This window comes from Epinephelus moara, chromosome 4 (assembly GCF_006386435.1).
Source record: "Epinephelus moara isolate mb chromosome 4, YSFRI_EMoa_1.0, whole genome shotgun sequence".
NCBI classification, from domain to species: Eukaryota; Metazoa; Chordata; class Actinopteri; order Perciformes; family Serranidae; genus Epinephelus; species Epinephelus moara.
This window is the reverse complement of record NC_065509.1, coordinates 41,676,977-41,696,569: the sequence shown is the minus strand read 5'-3', so window position 1 is coordinate 41,696,569 and position 19,593 is coordinate 41,676,977. Positions and strand designations below refer to the sequence as shown.

General features: G+C 42.4%; 1 protein-coding gene across 2 annotated transcripts in view; it reads right to left on the bottom strand.

The window, feature by feature from the left end:
* mgat4b (alpha-1,3-mannosyl-glycoprotein 4-beta-N-acetylglucosaminyltransferase B) overlaps window positions 1-13,976 on the bottom strand; it is a 166,977-nt gene extending 153,001 nt beyond the window's left edge. For both annotated transcript variants that reach the window (XR_007569818.1, XM_050042825.1), the window contains exon 1: window positions 13,709-13,976. Coding sequence is in view for 1 of the 2 variants with exons in the window: in XM_050042825.1 (XP_049898782.1) it covers window positions 13,709-13,805 (97 nt within the window). In the remaining variant the exon portion in view is untranslated. The remainder of the gene's footprint in view (window positions 1-13,708) is intronic.
* Between the last annotated feature and the right edge of the window lie 5,617 nt (window positions 13,977-19,593).

Here is a 19,593-nt window from a genome sequence, read left to right as displayed (position 1 = left end):
ATATGGATTGGTGCTGCCAGAGGTTTGAGCTCCACTGACACTTTATACGCTGACACACACACTGACACACACACACACACACACACACAGATTGGTTTACTACATGCAAACAGCAGACGGCTCACAGCGATTAGATGACGCATCAGCCTCTTTCAGGCTGGAAGTGAACATGCTCGGCCTTGTCCTCCTGTCACAAACACACTGTCACACTCTCTCTCCCCCACACACTCTCACACACACACACACACACACGCACACACACACACACATATCCTGCCTGGCATTGTTTAACTGTCATAACCTTGGTTTTACTTTCCTCTGTGGCTCTTTGCTCGTGTTCCACAGAACTGATCCTGTAAATTTCTGTTTAAATAGAGCTCTGTGTGTGTGTGTGTGTGTGTGTGTGTGTGTGTGTGTGTGTGTGTGTGTGTGTGTGTTTGTGGAGTCCAGTGAGGATGGGGGAATCTTAAAGTCTTAAACTGACTAAATAACCATTTTAAAAGTAGATCTCAATATAAAAAAAAAAACAGCAGAATGGTCCTTTAATCTTTCCTGTTTAGAAGTCCAACATGGCCGCCAGGGATGGTAACAGTAACACAATCAGGTAAAAAGCCAATCACAGGGCTAGATTAAAAAGGTGGTGACCTCTGACCCCGTGGCTGTGAACATGACATCACTGCTGCAGTCTCAGAGGGATGAATAAATCAAACGCACCTTCTGTCTGCAGCTTCACTGACTGAACTAATTTACCCTGAGTGCTACGACACACACACACACACACGCACAAACGCGCAGACACACACACACACACACACACACACACACTCCTGGTTAACTGCCATCAGAGTGTGAATCAATCTCCGCTCTGCAGCAGAAAAACGCCTTCGTCCGGGAGGGATGGAGAGGAGCATGATGGGAGGGAACGCTGAGATGTGTGTGTGTGTGTGTGTGTGTGACATCAGGAAGATGGATGAGTCACAGCCATGTCTGATTCCTGAAGATCTGCTGGTCTCTCACAGCTGACCCTCTGCTGCTCTGTATACCATACAGTACTCTGTGGTACTTTCTAGTATCCCATAATACTCTGTGGTACAGATATTTTCATTATGTCTCTCTAACCAACCTGACTGTAGCCTCCTGCGTTGGCTGAATTCATTTCGTCTTGTAACCTTCAAACGGCTCTGTTTGCTCTTCTAAAGTTCAATCTGCACTTTCAGCACATTTTTTTGTCACACAAAGACAAAATTACGGGTGAAATTGTGAGTCATCCGTTCCTTTTTATTTCTGTGATAAAACATTTACTCATCGCACTGATTCTTGTCTGCAGACAGAGAAAGTGTTTCTGTTTCAGTTTTGATTCACAGATTAAAATCTGGACTTTCTGCAGGTTTCTGCTCGTTTCTACTGAACGTCTTCACAGTGTGTTAGCTGTAACAGAACAGGCTAAAGTCTCCATGTTTAAAGTGATATGTAATGTTTACCCAAATCTTTAGATTACTGGGACGTCGGTGGCTTAGTGGATAGAGCAGGCACCCCATGTACAAGGCTGTTGCCGCAGTGGCCGGGTTTGACTCCAGCCTGTGGCCCTTTGCTGCATGTCATTCCCTCTCTCTCTCCCTTTCACACTCAGCTTTCCTATCGATTAAAGGCAAATATGCCCCCAAAATATCTTAAAAAAAAAAAAAAAAATCTTTAGATTATTTCACACAGTTCATCCTCTTTGTTTTTAAATACTGTACATCTCTTTTCAGCTTGTTCAGACTCAGAGGTCGTCAAATATCAACGCTTTGTCATGCCCTTTGGTGTCTGACATTGATGCCAAAGGCAACCTTAAGACTCCAACTCCATTGTAAACCCATCCAAACACATTCTCACTGCGACCTCGTCACATGTCCACGTTTGGTCATGGACTTTCCACGTCCACATATGACGTCCAAGGTACCCTGGGTGTGTTGGTTGTTGACGTTCTGGGACGCAGTGTCAAAATACACTTCTGTTTTCACAGGAAATGTACAGTTTGCATACAGTCTCTTTCAAAATAAAAGCACTACATCGGTACAACACCGCGAATTGATGATTTATTTTTTTCTCCAACAACACACGCACATGGTTGGGTTTAGGGAAGAAGAACAGGGTTTAGCTTTACAATCTTACAGGAAGTCAACAGTGGCCTCCTGGGTGAAAGTCAGTGGTTGTTAGACCCATCCACCACCACTCCCGCCCGCCCTACTCGGACTTCCACCACCTTAACGTTCGTTGCTGTCCAGCTGCCTTTTCCCCTGACACCACTGGGGGTCATTAAAAAATAACGGCGACTGGCTGTGTATCATGCCAACATGAAAGGGCGGATTTTTCCGATGGTGTCTGACGCCAGAAGTCACTCACCAAGTGCCGGATCTCAGGTGAGACCAGGTTGTCCATGTGCAAAAATACTTGAAGCTAAGAGCAACTGACGTGGTATAAAGAGCGAGAAATTCATTGTGGGGAGGGACATTCACCCAGAGACCGAAGTTTGTGTCCAGTGTGAAACCAAAAGTCAATTTTGATGCAACATGACCTTATTTACGTACAGTCATCGCGCGCTGACGTCACTCACGTTATGTTACTGTTGTGTAAAAATGATGCTTATTTTAACCCAAACATGATCTATTTTCTAAACATAACCAGGTGGTTTTATTGTCTACACCTAACCGCCACAGTTTCACAACATTAGCCACAATGTGTTTCAGCTGTTCGTCGCATAAAGACACTAAAGGGCCCCGTGTGTGACTGTGAGACACAGACGGGTGTGAAAAAGAGTCAGTATTTGAAGACCTGGGAATAAGAACAGGTTGTTGTTTTCATTTCACAAAAATATATATTTCACATTGTTTTATATATTCTTCATATATTTATTGTAAATTTATAATTTATATTAAGGATTCTTGACTTTTGCAGCAATTATTCATCTTTATGCACCAGAACACCAGGACAAATTCCTTGTATGTGACAGGCTACTTGGCAATAAACCAGACTCTGATTCTTGTTGCCGAGGCGTCAGTTTTTGTTTTTTTTTTCTGTTAAAATTTACAATCTGAGCAGTTTTTGTTTTTTTTTTTCTGTTAAAATTTACAATCTGAGCAAAAACTTACCAAATATTTCCCGAAACAACAAACTGCAGCTCTGCTTTACCTCCTACAGATCACTGCTTACACACACGCACACACTCCTCACTGCAGGACCCGTGGGCCCTTCATGCCTTCGTCACCCTCGGCCTTCAGGGCGGGGTGGGAGAGGAAGGACAGATCATTTTTTGGGAGGATGAGAGGAGAGTTGGTGGTTGTGATCTGTGAGAACATCTCTGAATATTTCACAACTCTGAACCAAAATGGAAGAAAAGCAACAACCGGCCAAAACAGAGGTGGGACGTGGAGGGATACACGACCCAGGGAAGTCTCTCTCAATAACTCGATACTGCAACAGTTTGGAAACGCCTGCAATTTCAGATGGAACAGATGGAGCTGTTTTTTATTTTTATTTTAGTTTTGCTGAACTTCAGTTTTTCTAGTAAAGTGCTGTTTAAAACTGAGACAGTAAAAGTAAAAGTTCACACAGATTCAAAATGTACTGGAACATTATATAAAAAAATAAATAACAGTGCAATAAAACACTAATAACCCCAATTTATAAAGAGGTGGAGTCCTTAAACAGCCCTGTTAAGGTAATTTAATCCACCCTACACTCTCTTAAACTATTCACGTTCTTCCTAATACAGTGGTTCCCAACTGGTGGGTCATGGTCCAAAAGTGGGTCATGGGTCCGCTCTGAATGGACCACAGCTGATTCGCAAACATGTCAAGTTTGTAAAAAACACATTCTATTTTACAGTACAGTGAATTTCTGGCACAGAGCTTTTATTTTGAAGTGCAGTTTCCTTCTGTAGAGTGAGTGAATGACTGCAGCTACCTCAGGACGCATTCACACTGGCGCCATTTGGTCCGCTTTAAACAAACCCTGGTCCGCTTCCACGAACAGTTAGGTTCATTTGAAGTGGTGTGAACCCTCATTCGAACTCTGGTGCAGACCAAACTAGTGAACCTTGGTCCGCTTGAAAACTGGGGGTCTCGGTTCACTTGCAAGTGAACCCTGGTGCGGTTCGCTAACAGTGGGAAATGCAAATGTTTCATGGGCAGACGTGGAGTAGTGAGGAGGTGCAGCAGCTGTTGTAACTGCGTGACGTTGTCCAAGCAGTTTCGTCTGCTTTAAAAAGCGCAGTGTGAAAGTGAACTGAACCAAATGAAGGTGTTAAATTTTTCGGCATTCCACCACGCACTCGAACCGAGTCCCCCAGGCTATCCTGGTGTGAAAGCGTCCTACAAGAGACAGCACACTAGCTCAACAACATGGCCAAACACAAGTGTGACTCTGCATATATTAAACTGTGCGGACCTTGAACTAATGACTGAGGAGAAATCTGGACCCCGTGGCTGAACTACTGTTCTAATAAGTGACTCTTCCTGTCAGCCGTCTACATGCATACATGTCTTCAACCAGCTTTTTGTGTAATTGTTTTCATTATCTGTGTTACTTAATCTTTTTGGTTTCTCCTTAAGGTTTTTTTTTTACGTATGTAGAGCCCCCCCAAAAAATCTATGAATGCAGATAAAATATGAAACTGAACTGAAAGTACACTGCACTGCAAAATATGCTGAAATTAAAAAATACATATGAATAGTTACCATTTCTTTGTCATGCCAAATCTAAGAAATGAATACATGACCTGCGTCTTCTGGTGACTGATATTCAAAATTTACAGGAAAAAACAACTTCTGTGTGCTTTCATGTAAAGTCAGGGGTGTAAATATAGACAGTGCAGGTGGTGCGGTTACACTGGGGCCTCCAGCAACGTGTTGGGTGGAGAACGGGCCCTTATGAGAGACTTTCACCTTGGAAATATGCCTGTGTTAAAAGATGAACTATCTACAACAAAATAATATGCTTATTCTACATTGACTGTAAGTAAATTATTGGAATCATTAAATTAAATTAATATTTTCCTTGGTAATCTTTTGGCATATACAGATATGAAATGAAATTTATGTTGACCCCAATGTTGTGTCTCATGTGACGAAGATGTGTGAACACTGAATGGCAGAAAACAGCTAAAACTTTATCCAGACAAAATGCAAATTTTCTACTAACAAATTAAAACACAAGTAATTAAAAATAATGAGTTAACAAAGATCATCGTAAGGACACAAACTGTGTGTGAGCTCTGGTGCGACATCCAGGTCATGTTTGTGTTGTCTACCTTTAAAACTACTTTCAGCTGGTGAGGCTGAACAGCAGTAAACAGATCAGAGATGTTACAGCTGAACGGGCGAGTCTCAGCTCGTCTGACTGACTGACTGAGACCCCAGTTAACACTCACACTTACACTTACACACACTTCCTGTGTGTGTCCAACTGATCACTGAGCTGTTTCAAATGTAAATGCGGCAGATGGAGATTCAGACATGATTTCTAGAAAGTGTGAATGGATGCGAGCAAGATGTCGCTTTGCTTTTGAATATCACTTTCAAACTGACACCAAGTTCTCAGGAGCAATATCACTAAGCAAAAGTCCTGCATGTAAGAGTCTACATGAGTAAAAGTACAGAAGTAACATCAGCAAAATGTACTCAAAGTATCTCAGAGTGACGAATTCTGGAGCCTGAAAGATGATTTTAGTTTAAAATAATATTTTCCAGGACATCAGCGGCTCTCCTGAGAGCAAGTTACAGCTTTATCACTCTTACTGGTGAACTCATATAAAATCAAAGCACATCTCCAACTTGAGCAGCACGACTGACAGCACCTGTGTATAACCTGTATTAATGCGGCACATCGAAGCTGATTAAGAAACGTGTGTGTGTAAAATCAGTAAAGTACCATGCAGTAATAAAAGTAGCCTACAACATCTCCCTCTGAAATGTAGCAGAGTAGTAAAAATACTCAAGTACCTAAAAACTTTACTGACATGTAGTACTTGAGTGAATGTACAAGCTGCTGAAGCCGCGCTCCCTCTGACATCAAACGTGTCACCCCCTCCTGTGGTATGTGGTGCATCGCAAACCAAGCGCTCCCTTTATTACCTCATGAGCCGGAGCTTCCCCCCCTGATCTGCACAGGCCTCATGTTTGTGTGTTGCTGTAGTATTGCACATGCAGCAATGATGATGCAAACCTGCTCCATGCTGGACAGAAAATCCTCCCGTCCACTGTTCAGACTCCAGGTCAGGAGAAAGTCTTATTTCTGTTGTGTGACAAAGTCTTAGGGGAAAATACTGAAACAATATAAATGTTTCTGAAACATTTTGGCTCTGTCATGAGTCATTTCAAATAAATAAACCAACAGTTTGCACAACTGCAGATTCTTTCTCACACAGAGTTGTTTGGAGATGAATCTTTGTGTCCTGTGAGGGAGATTAAATTTCTACTGAAAGTTACAAAGTACATTTACTCGTGCTTTGCTTCAGTGCAAGTTTGAGGTCCTTATACTTGAGTATTTCCATTTTATCTTCTACTCCACTACATCGCTTTTTATTGCACTACATTTCTCTGACAGCCTCTACTTTGCAGATTTAGATTTCACATAAAAACATATTAAAACACTAACAAGAAAGCAGAGTCTGGTTGGAGCCATTTTTCACATGTCAGATGTCTTTCATTTCTAGTTTCACTATAGAGATGTTTCCTCTCTCAGCTTCTCACATGGTTTCATTTCAATAACTGTTTGAGGCCCAGTGAGATTAAACGAAACAATATTTCACAAAAAAAAAGCAAGATAAAAACAAATGTATATCAAAACTTTTTTTTTCTCTGACCCCACAGATTTATCTGACTCTTTAGAAGGGCCCGAGCCCAAGGTTGAGAACCACTGGACTATACCGTATAGTAGTTCAACCAGCTTAACCAGCTGCAACAGTAAACATGCCACAGGGAATCAGATATCAGTCACAGGAGCCATTTTACTGCACAAATACTTGCAGAACTTTGACTCGTATTGGAGTGTTTCTGCACTAGTGTACTGGTACTTTCACTGAAAGGTAAACTACGCAGGATTCTCAACTGCTGTTTGTAAACACACTCGCCAGCAGACATGGAAGTACAAACAGTCAAGTCAGGCACCTGGTCGCTGACAATTTATAAAGCCCCGACCTAACCTGAACCCGGTGCGGTACACGCCCATAAACGAACATAGAAAATGAGAGGACAAGAAGAATACCAACCCTTGGTCATCCCAATTCGTCAAATACTGCAGCTTAATCAGAGGACTAGGGCTGCAATGGTGTGAGATTTTCACAGTACAATAACCATGTCAGAAATATTACGGTTTTATGATACCACATTACGACAAAATGATTATTATTATCAGTCACAATTATTCTTATTTTGTGTAAAGAATTAGAAGTACAATCTGTACACGTTCACTTTTTACAAAACAGATGAACAAGCTGAGATGTCTCAAGAAAAATAACATTAATTTCCACACATTTCCTGATACAGATTCTTTTGTACTGAAGCTGCTGACTGACAAAATTTTGCACATTGTTCAACATCTGTAAACATGGTCACAGTACATATTCATTGTTATATCAGAGTACTGTATCCTGGTCAGGGTGGGAAAGCCTCTGAAGCAGAATTTTACATGAAGTAGGCGACGCATTGTTTCACTTGCTCCTGAATTCGTGCACCTCTTAGTCTAGTCATCTAGACGGCCAGATCGGACTCTTTGGCGGGCCAGTTCTAGCCCACAGGCCTTAAGTTTGATACCCCTGCCTTAAAGTAATGAAAACAGAAGGGTTACATTTAGTTGAACAAATGTTTTCAATACTAAAATTGACACTTGAACCATTTTTAATGGAAGGTTGTGCAAAAAGGTGGGATGCTCTGTCTAACTGCTTTTCCCCCAATATGAGCCAATGTACACAGTATGATAACTGTCAACTTTCATGTCACTGTATACCTTGAAACCGATTTATCGCTTTAACCCTACAAACTAAACATCCACATATAACATGCTACGTAATCTCCTGGGTCAGTTTTGGACGTTCGCAGACAGCGTCTCTTTTGTTCTCAACAAACCCAAATCACCTCTCTGACACCTCGACACCTAAATATCTGCTTTTCTATTTTAGTTAAGAAAGTTGATGAAATAATTTTACTCCTCGTCCTCACACCAGAAACAAACGTGTCACTCTGACAGTTTTCACAGTGAGTCCTCCTTCCTACTTTGAGACATTTAACAGAAAGTGGTTTTGTCTGAGAGAGAAGGAAGTGATGAAAAAGAAAGGCACAAGAACAACATGATGAAACCACAACTGTAATCAGGATGAAACAGATTGTCTCTGGGTGTTTTTGTGTTCACGATTAACACAAGATATCACACAGTTTCCTACACGCAGAGAGTGTAGTTGTATGAGTCCTCATCAGGGTCACAATGTGTGAAGCAGCTGCGTTCATAAACTAACGTCCTCTCAGAGAAGTCATTGCTTTAATCTATGTGACAGAGAGCAGCGCTCCAGCAGATATCTACATCAGTCTGCAGAGTTAATGAGCTTCCACGCACGTGTTGCCAAAATAAATTCTCCATATGTGAAACACCAGATCTGATATCATTAAGACAGGATCATCAACAGAACTGACCGAATATTTTCTCCATGAGTCAGGACGAGGAGCAGCAAACTGCAGAACTGTATTCATAAAGGAATCAGAGTGAAATCATATCAGATATTAACTGCTGTCTTTTACCATCTGACTCCTCCCTACTGGTGTGTAATGTGTTTAAAACCAAGTGCTCCCCTCAGAAAGCTGCTGAGCCTCCAAAGCTTTTGCATTTCTCAGCTGAACTTTATGCAAACCAGAAAACATTTTCATACTGCAAACAAATCTGACACCACCCCTCTGACCGGGCATGAGATGCATCAGGCGCCCCCTTTTCCTGAGGAGCCGCCTGGTCTCCACCTGCCCGCCACAAACACACCGAGCACAGCAGACTGAAGCTCCAGACGTCATCTGCTCCACAACAGCTGCACCCCGCTCCCCTGCTGTGTGATGAATCGCAAACCAAGCGCTCCTTTTTTTTTAGCTGAGCGATGTGTTCCTGCTGCAGAAAATTGTTCAAAACAACGAGCAGCTGCAAAAATCTGCTCCAGAAAAAACCCTCTCCCTCGTCCATCCCACTAAATCCACCTCTCTTGCAGGCTCGTCCCAAACCAAGCGCTCCCATGGACCTGACATTACAGCTGACAGCTGAGCCTGCAGCGCACGGTGTGTAAACACACACACCTTGTTCCTGCATAACAGCTTCATCCAAAACAGCTGAACTCTGCAACAAAAACACACACAAAAACACAAACCTCTCAGCCAGGCCTGCTACACACCATAAATCAAGCGCTCCTTTACTCCTGGGGCAGCTGACAGTGCAGCCTGCAGATTACCTGCCTGTTAACCTCCACACATCAGGTTAACTCACGCCAACAGAAAGGACAAAAGCAAAACCCACAAACTGTCTCCTCTCTTCCAGGTCTGTTAGGAATCATAAATGAAGCACACCCTTCTGCTCAAGAGCTGTTTCTCTTGGCTCTCAGTCCCTCTAACCCACCCACAGCTAATTTCCTCCACTAAACAGCAAAACAAAACATACCGTAAATCACAAACAGCCCTTCTTTCATCCGTCCTTTCTGCACCACCCTCGGCTCTGTGTTACATCACAAATCAAGCGCTCCCCTGCTCTGCTCTGTAGCAGCTGAGGACACTAACCTTTCATACTTGCACAGAAAGGCTGCATGCTGCAACAACTAACTCCCCCTCTCCTCTGGCATGTCATGCATCACAAAACAAGCGCTCCCTTTACCTCCAGAGCTGTTTCACCTGACATTCAAATCCAGACTTTATTCACTGCAACAAAACAAGCTGACATGCCTCTTACTGTATGTCACCTCCCTCCAAATCTGTACAGCATCACAAACCAAGCGCTCCCTTTGAGATTCCCCTGGCTGCTGAGGCTGTTGTCCCTCCAGTCTGAGGTTTATGCAAAACATGACAGCATGCTTCAGCACCTGCCCTCTTCTCATGTACTTACCACACCTCTCCCCTTAGCTGGCCTGTGGTGCACCGCAAACCAAGTGCTCCCTTGATCACCTCATGAGCAGGAGTTTCCCCTTCACATCTTTTCTATTTTTAAAATGTAGCTGAAAAACCATCAATCCAGCCCCTCCTCTCTGCTCCTCCTCCATCCTGACCTTTTCCTCCTAGCTGGTATGTAAGGCAAACACAAACCAAGCGCTCCCTTTACCTCCAGGGCTCTTTCACCAGACGTTCATGTCCAAACTTTATTCGCCATCCTTACATCTCGCTGCTCTTTTGCAACAGACTGCTACAACCAAACAATCTGAGAGGCCTCCCTCCATGTCTGTAAGGCATCACAAACCAAGCGCGCCCTTTATCACGTCCAGAGCTGCTGAGGCTGCTGTCCCTCCGATACTCAGTCTGTGGTTTATGCAAAACACGACTGCATGCTTCAGCACCTGCCCTCTCCTTATGTACTCACCACACCTCTCCCCTTAGCTGGCTTGTGGTGCAGCACAAACCAAGCGCTCCCTTGATCACCTCATGACCCGGAGCTTCCCTGTCACATCTAAAGCATCTCTTCTGTTTTAGAGTGTAGCTGAAAAACCATTAATCCAACCCTTCCTCTCTGCTCCTTCTCCATCTTGACCTTTTCCTCTTACCTGGCATGTCAGGCCAACACGAAACAAGCGCTCCCTTGTTTACCTCATGACCCCGTGTATCCCCCTTCACATCTACAGCATCTTTTATTTTTTTAACGTGTAGCTGAAAATCAATCAAACCAACCCCTCCTCTCGGCTCCTCCTCCATCTTGACCTTCTCCTCTTACCTGACATGTAAGGCCACACGAAACAAGCGCTCTCATGATTACTTCATGGAAGAGCATCCCTCCACATGCACAGCTTCATTCATCTTTCTCTGCAACAAACTCAAACCAACCCCTCCTCTCTTCCCCTTATCGTCTCTACATACAATGCGTTACAAATCAAGCGCTCCCTTTACCTCTAGCCTCCACATCCGACATCATCATTTATATTTTAACAACATCCACAACTCTTTTTCTCCTCCATCTTGACTTCTCACCTGAAATGTGGATCATCAAACCAACCTCTTCTACTTCGCCCTCCTCCATCTTGACCCTCGACCCTCACATGGCATGCACTGCATCACAAACCAAGTGCTCCCTTCATTATCTCAGAACCCAGAGCTTCACCCTGACCTGCACGTTAAGCATGATGTTGCTGTACGTCTGCAATACACAGTGGAGACGCTACAAACCAACCCCTCCCCGTCTCCCCCTCCTAGACACGCTCTGCTCAGTTGGCATGTGGTGCAAACCAAGCGCTCCCTTCATTACGTCGAGAGCAGGAGCTTCACATGCTGAAACCTCTCCCCTCTCTCATTTCTCCATCTAGACACCACGCTGGCATGTGGTGCATCACAAACCGAGCGCTCCCATAATTACCTCACTGCTGGAGCTTCCTCTTGCATGCATCTTGTATTTTTCTCAGCATCAAAATCATCCACCTCCTCCTATCATCTTGTCCATACCTCTAGTCCACCTAGTCACTGGCATGTGATGCATAACAAACCAAGCGCTCCCCTGATTACCTCATAAAGTCGAGCTTCCCTGTACAGGAACACATTTATTCTATCCGAAGCACAAAGTGGAGCTGCAACAATCAAACCCTCCACTCGTACCTCCATCTGCTCCTCTTAGCTGTGATGGATCACATATCAAGCGCTCCCTTCACCACCTCCAAGCTCCAGCTTCCCTCTACATGCACAAACATCTTCTATGCAGCAGAACCAGCCAACCTCCAATAGCCTCTCCATCCTTCACCTACATCTAGACCCTCTCCTCTTAGCTGGAATGTGATGCATGAGAAACCAAGCGCTCCCCCGATTACCTCATAAAGTAGAGCTTCCCCTCGCATGCACAGGAACATTTTTGTTCTGAAGCACAAAGTGGACAGCAAGAAAAACAAACCAACCCCTTCTCTCTTCTCCATCTAGACCCTCTTCCCCTTGCTGCCATGTAATGCATAACAAACCAAGCGCTCCCCTGATTACCTCATAAAGAAGAGCCTCCCTGTACAGGAACAACTTTATTCTATCCAAAGCACAAAGTGAAGTTGCAACATAAATCAAACCAACCTCTCCTCTCTTAGCTGTGGTGCATCACAAACCAAGCGCTCCCTTAATTGGCTCCAAACTACAGCCTCCCTCTACATGCACAAGCATCTTCTCTGCAACAAAATCAGCCAACCTCCAACAAACTCTCCTTTCTACATCTAGCCCCTCTCCTCTTGGCTGGCGTGTGATGCATCACAAACCAAGCATCCCTTGCTTACCTCATGAAGTGGAGCTTCCCCTCACATACACAGAAATTTTTTTATTCTAGAGCACAAAGTGGAGCTGCAAGAAAATAAACCAACCCCTTCTCTCTTCTCCAATCTAGACCCTTCCCTCTTGGCTGGCATGTGATGCATAACAAACCAAGCGCTCCCCTGATTACCTTCCCTGTACAGAAACATTTTTATTCTAAAAATGGAGCTTCAAGAAAATCAAACCAACCCCTTCCCTCTGCTCAATTTAGACTCTCCTCTCTTAGCTGTGGTGCATCACGAATCAAGCGCTCCCTTCACCACCTCACTGCTGAAGTTTCACATGCAGAAGCATCTGTGTTTCTCTCTGCAACAAAATCAGCCAACCTCCCCCTGTCCCCCTCTCCATGCAGACCCTCTGCTATTAGCTGGCATGTAATGCATCACAAATCAAGTGCTCCCTTAATTATCTCTGAACTACAGCCTCCCTCTACATGCAAAAGCACAACCTCCAACAACCTCTCCCTACATACATACCTACATTTATACCCTCTCCTCTTGGCCTGCATGTGATGCATCACAAACCAAGCGCTCCCCTGATTACCTCATGAAGCTGAGCTTCACTGTACAGGAACATTTTTATTCTGTCCAAAGCACAAAGTGGAGCTGCAACAAAAACCAAACCAACCTCTCCTCTCTTAGCTGTGGTGCATCACAAATCAAGCGCTCCCTTCACCACCTCACTGCTGAAGCTTCACATGCAGAAGCATCTGTGTTTCTCTCTGCAACAGAATCAGCCAACCTCCCCCTGTCCCCTTCTCCATGTCTCTCCTCCATGCAGACCCTCTGCCCTTAGCTGGCGTGTAGTGCATCACAAATCAAGCGCTCCCTTCTGCAACTCAACGCTGGCTCTTGCCCTCACATCAGCAGCATCATGTGTTAATTCTGCAACACAAAGTGGAGCTGCACAATCAAACCAGACCCCTTCTGTGTCTCTCCTTCATGTAGACCCTCTCTGCTCTCAGCTCGCATGTGATGCATCACAAACCGAGCGCACCCTTTACCTCCAGACCCTGTGAAGCCTGCAGCCTTCCCCTCACATCAACACCATCATGTTCACGTCCCTCTTCTCTCTGCAACATCCAAAACACAAAGCGGAGCTCCAGCAAAACCAAGCCGACTTCTCTCTGACGAGCCCCGCTCCTCACACCGGCGTGTGGAGCGTGACACACACACACACACATGCACGCACACACAGACACACCGGGACACACCGGGATCGGGTCTTACCTCTGGAGCTGCTGAAGGCGGTGTACCAGGACAGGGAGACCAGCCCGCACAGCCCAAACAACAAGACCGTCAGGAAGGAGACATTTCGGAGCCTCATCTCCGGAGCCCCGGGAGCATGTCCGCACCGAGAGGGGGGAGGAGAGGGACGAGGGAGGGATGGAGGGAGGGGGGAGGCAGGTAGAGACAGACAGAGAGACAGGTAGACACAGAGAGACGCGGTGGGAGACGGAGAGGCGGGCGGAGCTGTTGCCGTCTGAGCAGCAGCAGCGAGACTGAAGAGCGAGAGACAGAGAGAGGGAGAGGAGGGAGAGGAGGGGAGGAGACACAACCAGGTAGAGAGACATAGGGAGGGAGGAAGAAGAGAGAGAGGAGAGAAAGTGAAAATGTGCTCAAAATAAACATGCAATAAAAATAATATTAGTCTTTATTTAGGACATGAAACCGGATGACACAATGATTCACACCAGGCAGAGAATTAAAAATAATGAATTATAAAACAGAATAAAATGGAAGATTTGAGGCAACAAATAGCCCTAACATAAACAACCCTAATGATCAGAATCAGATCTGATAATCAATCAAGTGTGCACACATTTATGGGCTCTGACTGCAGGGTTTGTGCTCTCAGTGTACAGACACAGAAACAAAAAAATAATTTAAAGTAAAATAAAGAAAAGCAGGAAAAAAATGATTTGGTCTTAAAAGAACTTTTTTTTTTTTCAATTTTAATTTAATTGTTTTCATTTAGTTGTTGCTTTAGTTGCACTGAGGTGCATTTGAGTATCAGTGAACAATAAATTATGACCTCTGCTCCACCAATCAGGGCTTCAGGAGTCTAACTACACTATTTTTAATTAATTACCATAAAAAATAATTAATCGTTTAATTAATTACGTCTAATTACACTAACACTGATTTACACATCACATACATTTTCTGCTCTTAGTTCCTATTAACTGTGTGAAAATTTTAGTAGGTTGAGGCTTCAAATTAGCCCTCTGTTTTTTTTGCCTCTCCCATGAACTATAATTATATCTTTGATCCTGCCGCACTGAGCTGCTGTTGCTTTGGTTGGCAATCATTCAGCCCGTTCACAATCTGAAGTCGATACCACAGCACTGTCAGCGATTTCAGTGTTAGACAGCGATGTTAAGAGACATCTTTCATGTGGTGGTATGATATGATATGCTGCTGGGTGGCACCAGTTTGTAACCTGGCCAGATGGAACCTTTCATGTTGTGGTCACACCAAACCCAATGCGAATTTTCACATCATGCAAGTTTGAACACCAGCATATTTTGTGTCGTAATCGCTGAATCAGTGAATGAACTTCCGCTGGTACATCCTTCAGCATCGTACGTCCCCAGAGGATCTCATTGCTGATTGGCTATCATGGCGCAAATTGGTCACTTAAGTTGCACCACCTGGTGGGAATTTGCATCGAATCGCGTCTTTACATTGACTTTCCATGTAATTCACTCGTGAATTATTTTATTCGTGCCCGGTGTGAACGCAGCATCACAGTGTTATGATTCGCAGCTGGAGGGTGTCAGTTTGAAACACTGTCGGTAAAGAATGACATAATATAAGGAGCCGTAAAGTCCCCACAGGGTGGGCGTGAAAGGTAGTAGATGGAGCCAACAAACCCAGGACTTTCACCTAGGAGCCCGGTGTTCACTTCCAGTGTTGGGCAAGTTACTCTAAAAACGTAATATAGCCTGTTACATACCACTAGTTCCCTTATTTGAAAGTAATACGTTACTTTACAAAATTGCTCTCACTTGTATTACTTAAAATAAAATGAGCTCAGAAGAACTGATGTTGATGTTAAATGGATGAGGGTCATGTTGTTTCACAGGAGCTCCAGTTTATTACAGTTCATTTCAAATCCAGTGCTGCAGGTCTGATGTGTTCACATACAGTGGTTACACCTTTGGATTAAAATCCCCTGCTTACATTAATAACAGTGGGGTGATGTAGAGCAATTAAACAGCCTAAACCTTTTTAAATAAATGAATAGCCTTGGACACAGTGAGGGTCAGGCAGAGGATCAAAGTCTGATCATTATGAGATATGGATAAATATTTGTGGACCTATGATATGAAACACAATAAACAAACGTTGAATCAAACTAATTGCCTACATGACTATGACCTAAAGCAACAGCTGATGATCCATGTAGAAGACATGGAAATAAAGACTGTTGTATTGCAGGGCGGAGCTTGTTATCTCCACAGCATTATGGTATTACCTAAAAAAAAACAAAAAACAGACTGTTTCTGTCTCGCAAAATGGATTTGACTGGTAACGTTAGCTTAAACTCAAGCAGGACAGACTGGTAACGTTAGCTTAAATTCGAGCAGGACAGACCGGTAATGTTAGCTTAACCTCAAGCAGGACAGACTGGTAACGTTAGCTTAAATGCGAACAGGACAGACTGGTAACGTTAGCTTAAAGTCAAGCAGGACAGACTGGTAACGTTAGCTTAAACTCAAGCAAGCAGGACAGACTGGTAACGTTAGCTTAAACTCAAGCAGGAAAGACTGGTAACGTTAGCTTAAACTCAAGCAGGAAAGACTGTTAACATTAGCTTAAACTCAAGCAGGACAGACTGGTAATGTTAGCTTAAATTCAAGCAGGACAGACTGGTAATGTTAGCTTAAACTCAAGCAGGAAAGACTGTTAACATTAGCTTAAACTCAAGCAGGACAGACTGGTAACGTTAGCTTAAACTCAAGCAGGAAAGACTGTTAACATTAGCTTAAACTCAAGCAGGAAAGACTGTTAACGTTAGCTTAAACTCGAGCAGGACAGACTGGTAATGTTAGCTTAAATTCTAATACAGCATCATTGCAGGACAGAGTAAGTTTCTGAATGTCCCGGTCCTGACTGTGTGACCCATTACCTCACAAAAAATGTAAATATATGGTAATTCATGTCCTTGGAAGTGATGCTAGGTTAGTAATGTTGATAGTACACTAAGTTAGTTAGCTAGACACGCTAATATTAGCATAACATTGTTTCATCAGTTTCTTACACCTTTGCTTGTGTAGTTGTTGTTTTTTTAGCTGCTTTTGTTTTTAAAAATCATCCAAATGTTTTTTAATTCTTTACTGAACATTTCAGATGTTTAGAGGTTTGTAACTCGTGACACACTCACCTCTTCCTTGTTTTAACAGCAGAAACTTAAGGCAAATGGAGGCAGGTGTTCAGGTACTGATTAAGAGCTCCAGGGTTGAACCATAGTCACATAAAAGGGGGGAGAAGAGGGAGAGACAAAACCGATCGGTGTGATTGAATTTATTTCTATGTGTTATTTCATTTGTATGAAAACTTTGTCTAAGTGAATAAATATTATTTGGATTTGATCTATTTTTGATGATTTATATGAGTATTTATCTCATTTTATGGTTTCAGTCCCACTCATGTGGTATCTTCCAGCTAATTAACAGCAGGAATAAAAGACAACTTGCTCACAGAGGGTGTTGCTGTTTCTCTGTATGGAGGCCAATTAATGACACTATAGGTGCAAATAAATCTGTAGCTACTGCCTGTCAAGCTGACAGAACACAGGTTCAGTAATATTACATAAAATAATGTATATAAAACATCACATCTGAGACAAAATCAAAAGGGGAAAATGTAAACTAGCTGATGTTTATAGGTCAGCTTTGTCACATCAATGACAATCAGTCCTTCTCATATTTTTGCTAAAGAACTGTAAAACCCTACAAATACATGTAAATACCATACTTTCATAATTATATTTTATCATATATATGTACAAATAATAGTGCCTTGTATGGGCTTTTTTAAATGTATTTAGTTTTACAGAAAATCAAGTTCAACCTTAAAGGACCAGATCAACGTTTTAGGAAATCCTCTTATACTCTTTCTCTCTAAAAGTGAAAGCTCAGCTAGTGGTGTCCCCATTTTCAGTGTTTATGCTAAGCTAAGCTAACAGCCTCCTGACTCCAGCTCAGTATACTGAACAAACAGACATGAGACTAATGTCCATCTGAACATCTCACCCTAAGAAAAGACCGTAAATAAGATAACCTCTCAACATTTTAAACCATTCCTTTAACCAATAGACAGAATAATCCAATTTTTACTTGGAATAAATACACTTTTTTAGATATATATTATGAGATGACAACTGTGAGAAAATGTTGATAAAACAGTCAAACCTTTTTTTCTCTGGAAGATAAAATATATTTTACAGCAGATACTGATACTAATAAAACATCATTATCTCACTGATATGACAAATTACACATCCCACCGTTTCCCATGATCCTCTGCTGGTGTCATTCGTTCTGCATCTTGTTTTGTTCAGTAACACTTCCTGTACTTTACACTGGGAGTTATCGGTTGTTTTTTAACCTTTAAAGGGATTGTTATTTCCATGAACATAGAATGTCCAATCAGTATTTGTGAACATGAGCTGTTCTCTCTTAAAGCCAGAAACCAGAGAAGTAAATCTCAAACTCGTGATGTCATAGCGTATAAAGTTTGAGGCTGCTGAATAGACAATGAATAGGAGCCTGGTTTTATGGACCCACAGAATGTTTGTTTTCTGTTTTTAAACCCAAATGAGCTTTATTTTATTGCAGTATTCTCAGTTGAGAAACAAAAGATTTGCTCACATACTCCGAACATTACTGAGGCTGCTCTCAGCATCGTCGAGAACATCTCCCCAATTTATTGTCTATGGTGCAACTCCAGACTTTATTATCCCATGACATCTCAAATTTGAGTTTTAGGACTCTCGTTTTTATATTTGGTAGAGAATTGTTCACATTAACTAAGATTGTTGGACTGTCTGAAGCCATAGCAATATCATGTATGAATTTTGAAAATGGCCGCAGTTACCCTTCAATTAAGAGAACTGCATGTGTTTCTTTCAGTTTTATTTATGGATTTTAATTTCATAAAGAAAGGAATAAATAATAATTTTCCACACTTCCCAAATTAAATCAATGTAAAATATTCTGTGATTTTTGAACTGAAGCTTTCTTATGTTTTTGTTTGTAACTTTTATGTACAGTTTATGTTTCATGTCGTAACTAAGTTGGATCGACTGATAAAATTAAAAGTCAGGGTTTTATTCATTGTTGGCAACTCCAAGCGTGTTGAACGCAGCCTGCAGCGCCACCTGATGATCAGGATGAAACTCTGGCATCCTCAGGACAGTTAAACACACATGCATTTTAGTTTAACATTACATTTTAACATTTACATCGACAGGTTCAGAAGTTTTTGGACCCTGTAACTCAGTCAGAATCTGAAGTGTTCCTCAGTGAAGTTATTATGCAGTGGTTCCCAATCTGAGGGTCAGGAACCCCCAAGGGGTCACAGAACACATCTAAGGATGGGGAAGGAGAGAAAACATATTCCTGCTACACAAACATGTTTATTTCTTGTCTGTTTGTTCCAATATTTTATCTCTGAAAAAAAAATTTGTTGGTTGAACTGGTCACAACTAGACTGATTGATATATGCAGCCTGTGATGAGGGGTCACATTGGACACCGCTTTTATTTCACAGGGTCAAATAGTCTGGAAGAAGTACTCACATCTTTTTCTTGTGGAAATATTCTGTTACAGGTAAACGTCCTGTGTTCAATTTTAACTTAGGAAAAAGTACAAAAGTATTAGCATCATAATATACTTAAAGTACTAAAAGTAAAAGTACTCATTATACAGAACAATATACAGTGGTGTGAAAAAGTGTTTGCCCCCTTCCTGATTTCTTACTTTTTTGCATGTTTTCCACACTTAAATGTTTCAGATCATCAAACAAATTTAAACATTAGTCAAAGATAACACAAGTAAACACAAAATGCAGTTTTTAAATGAAGGGTTTTATTAATGAGGAAGAAA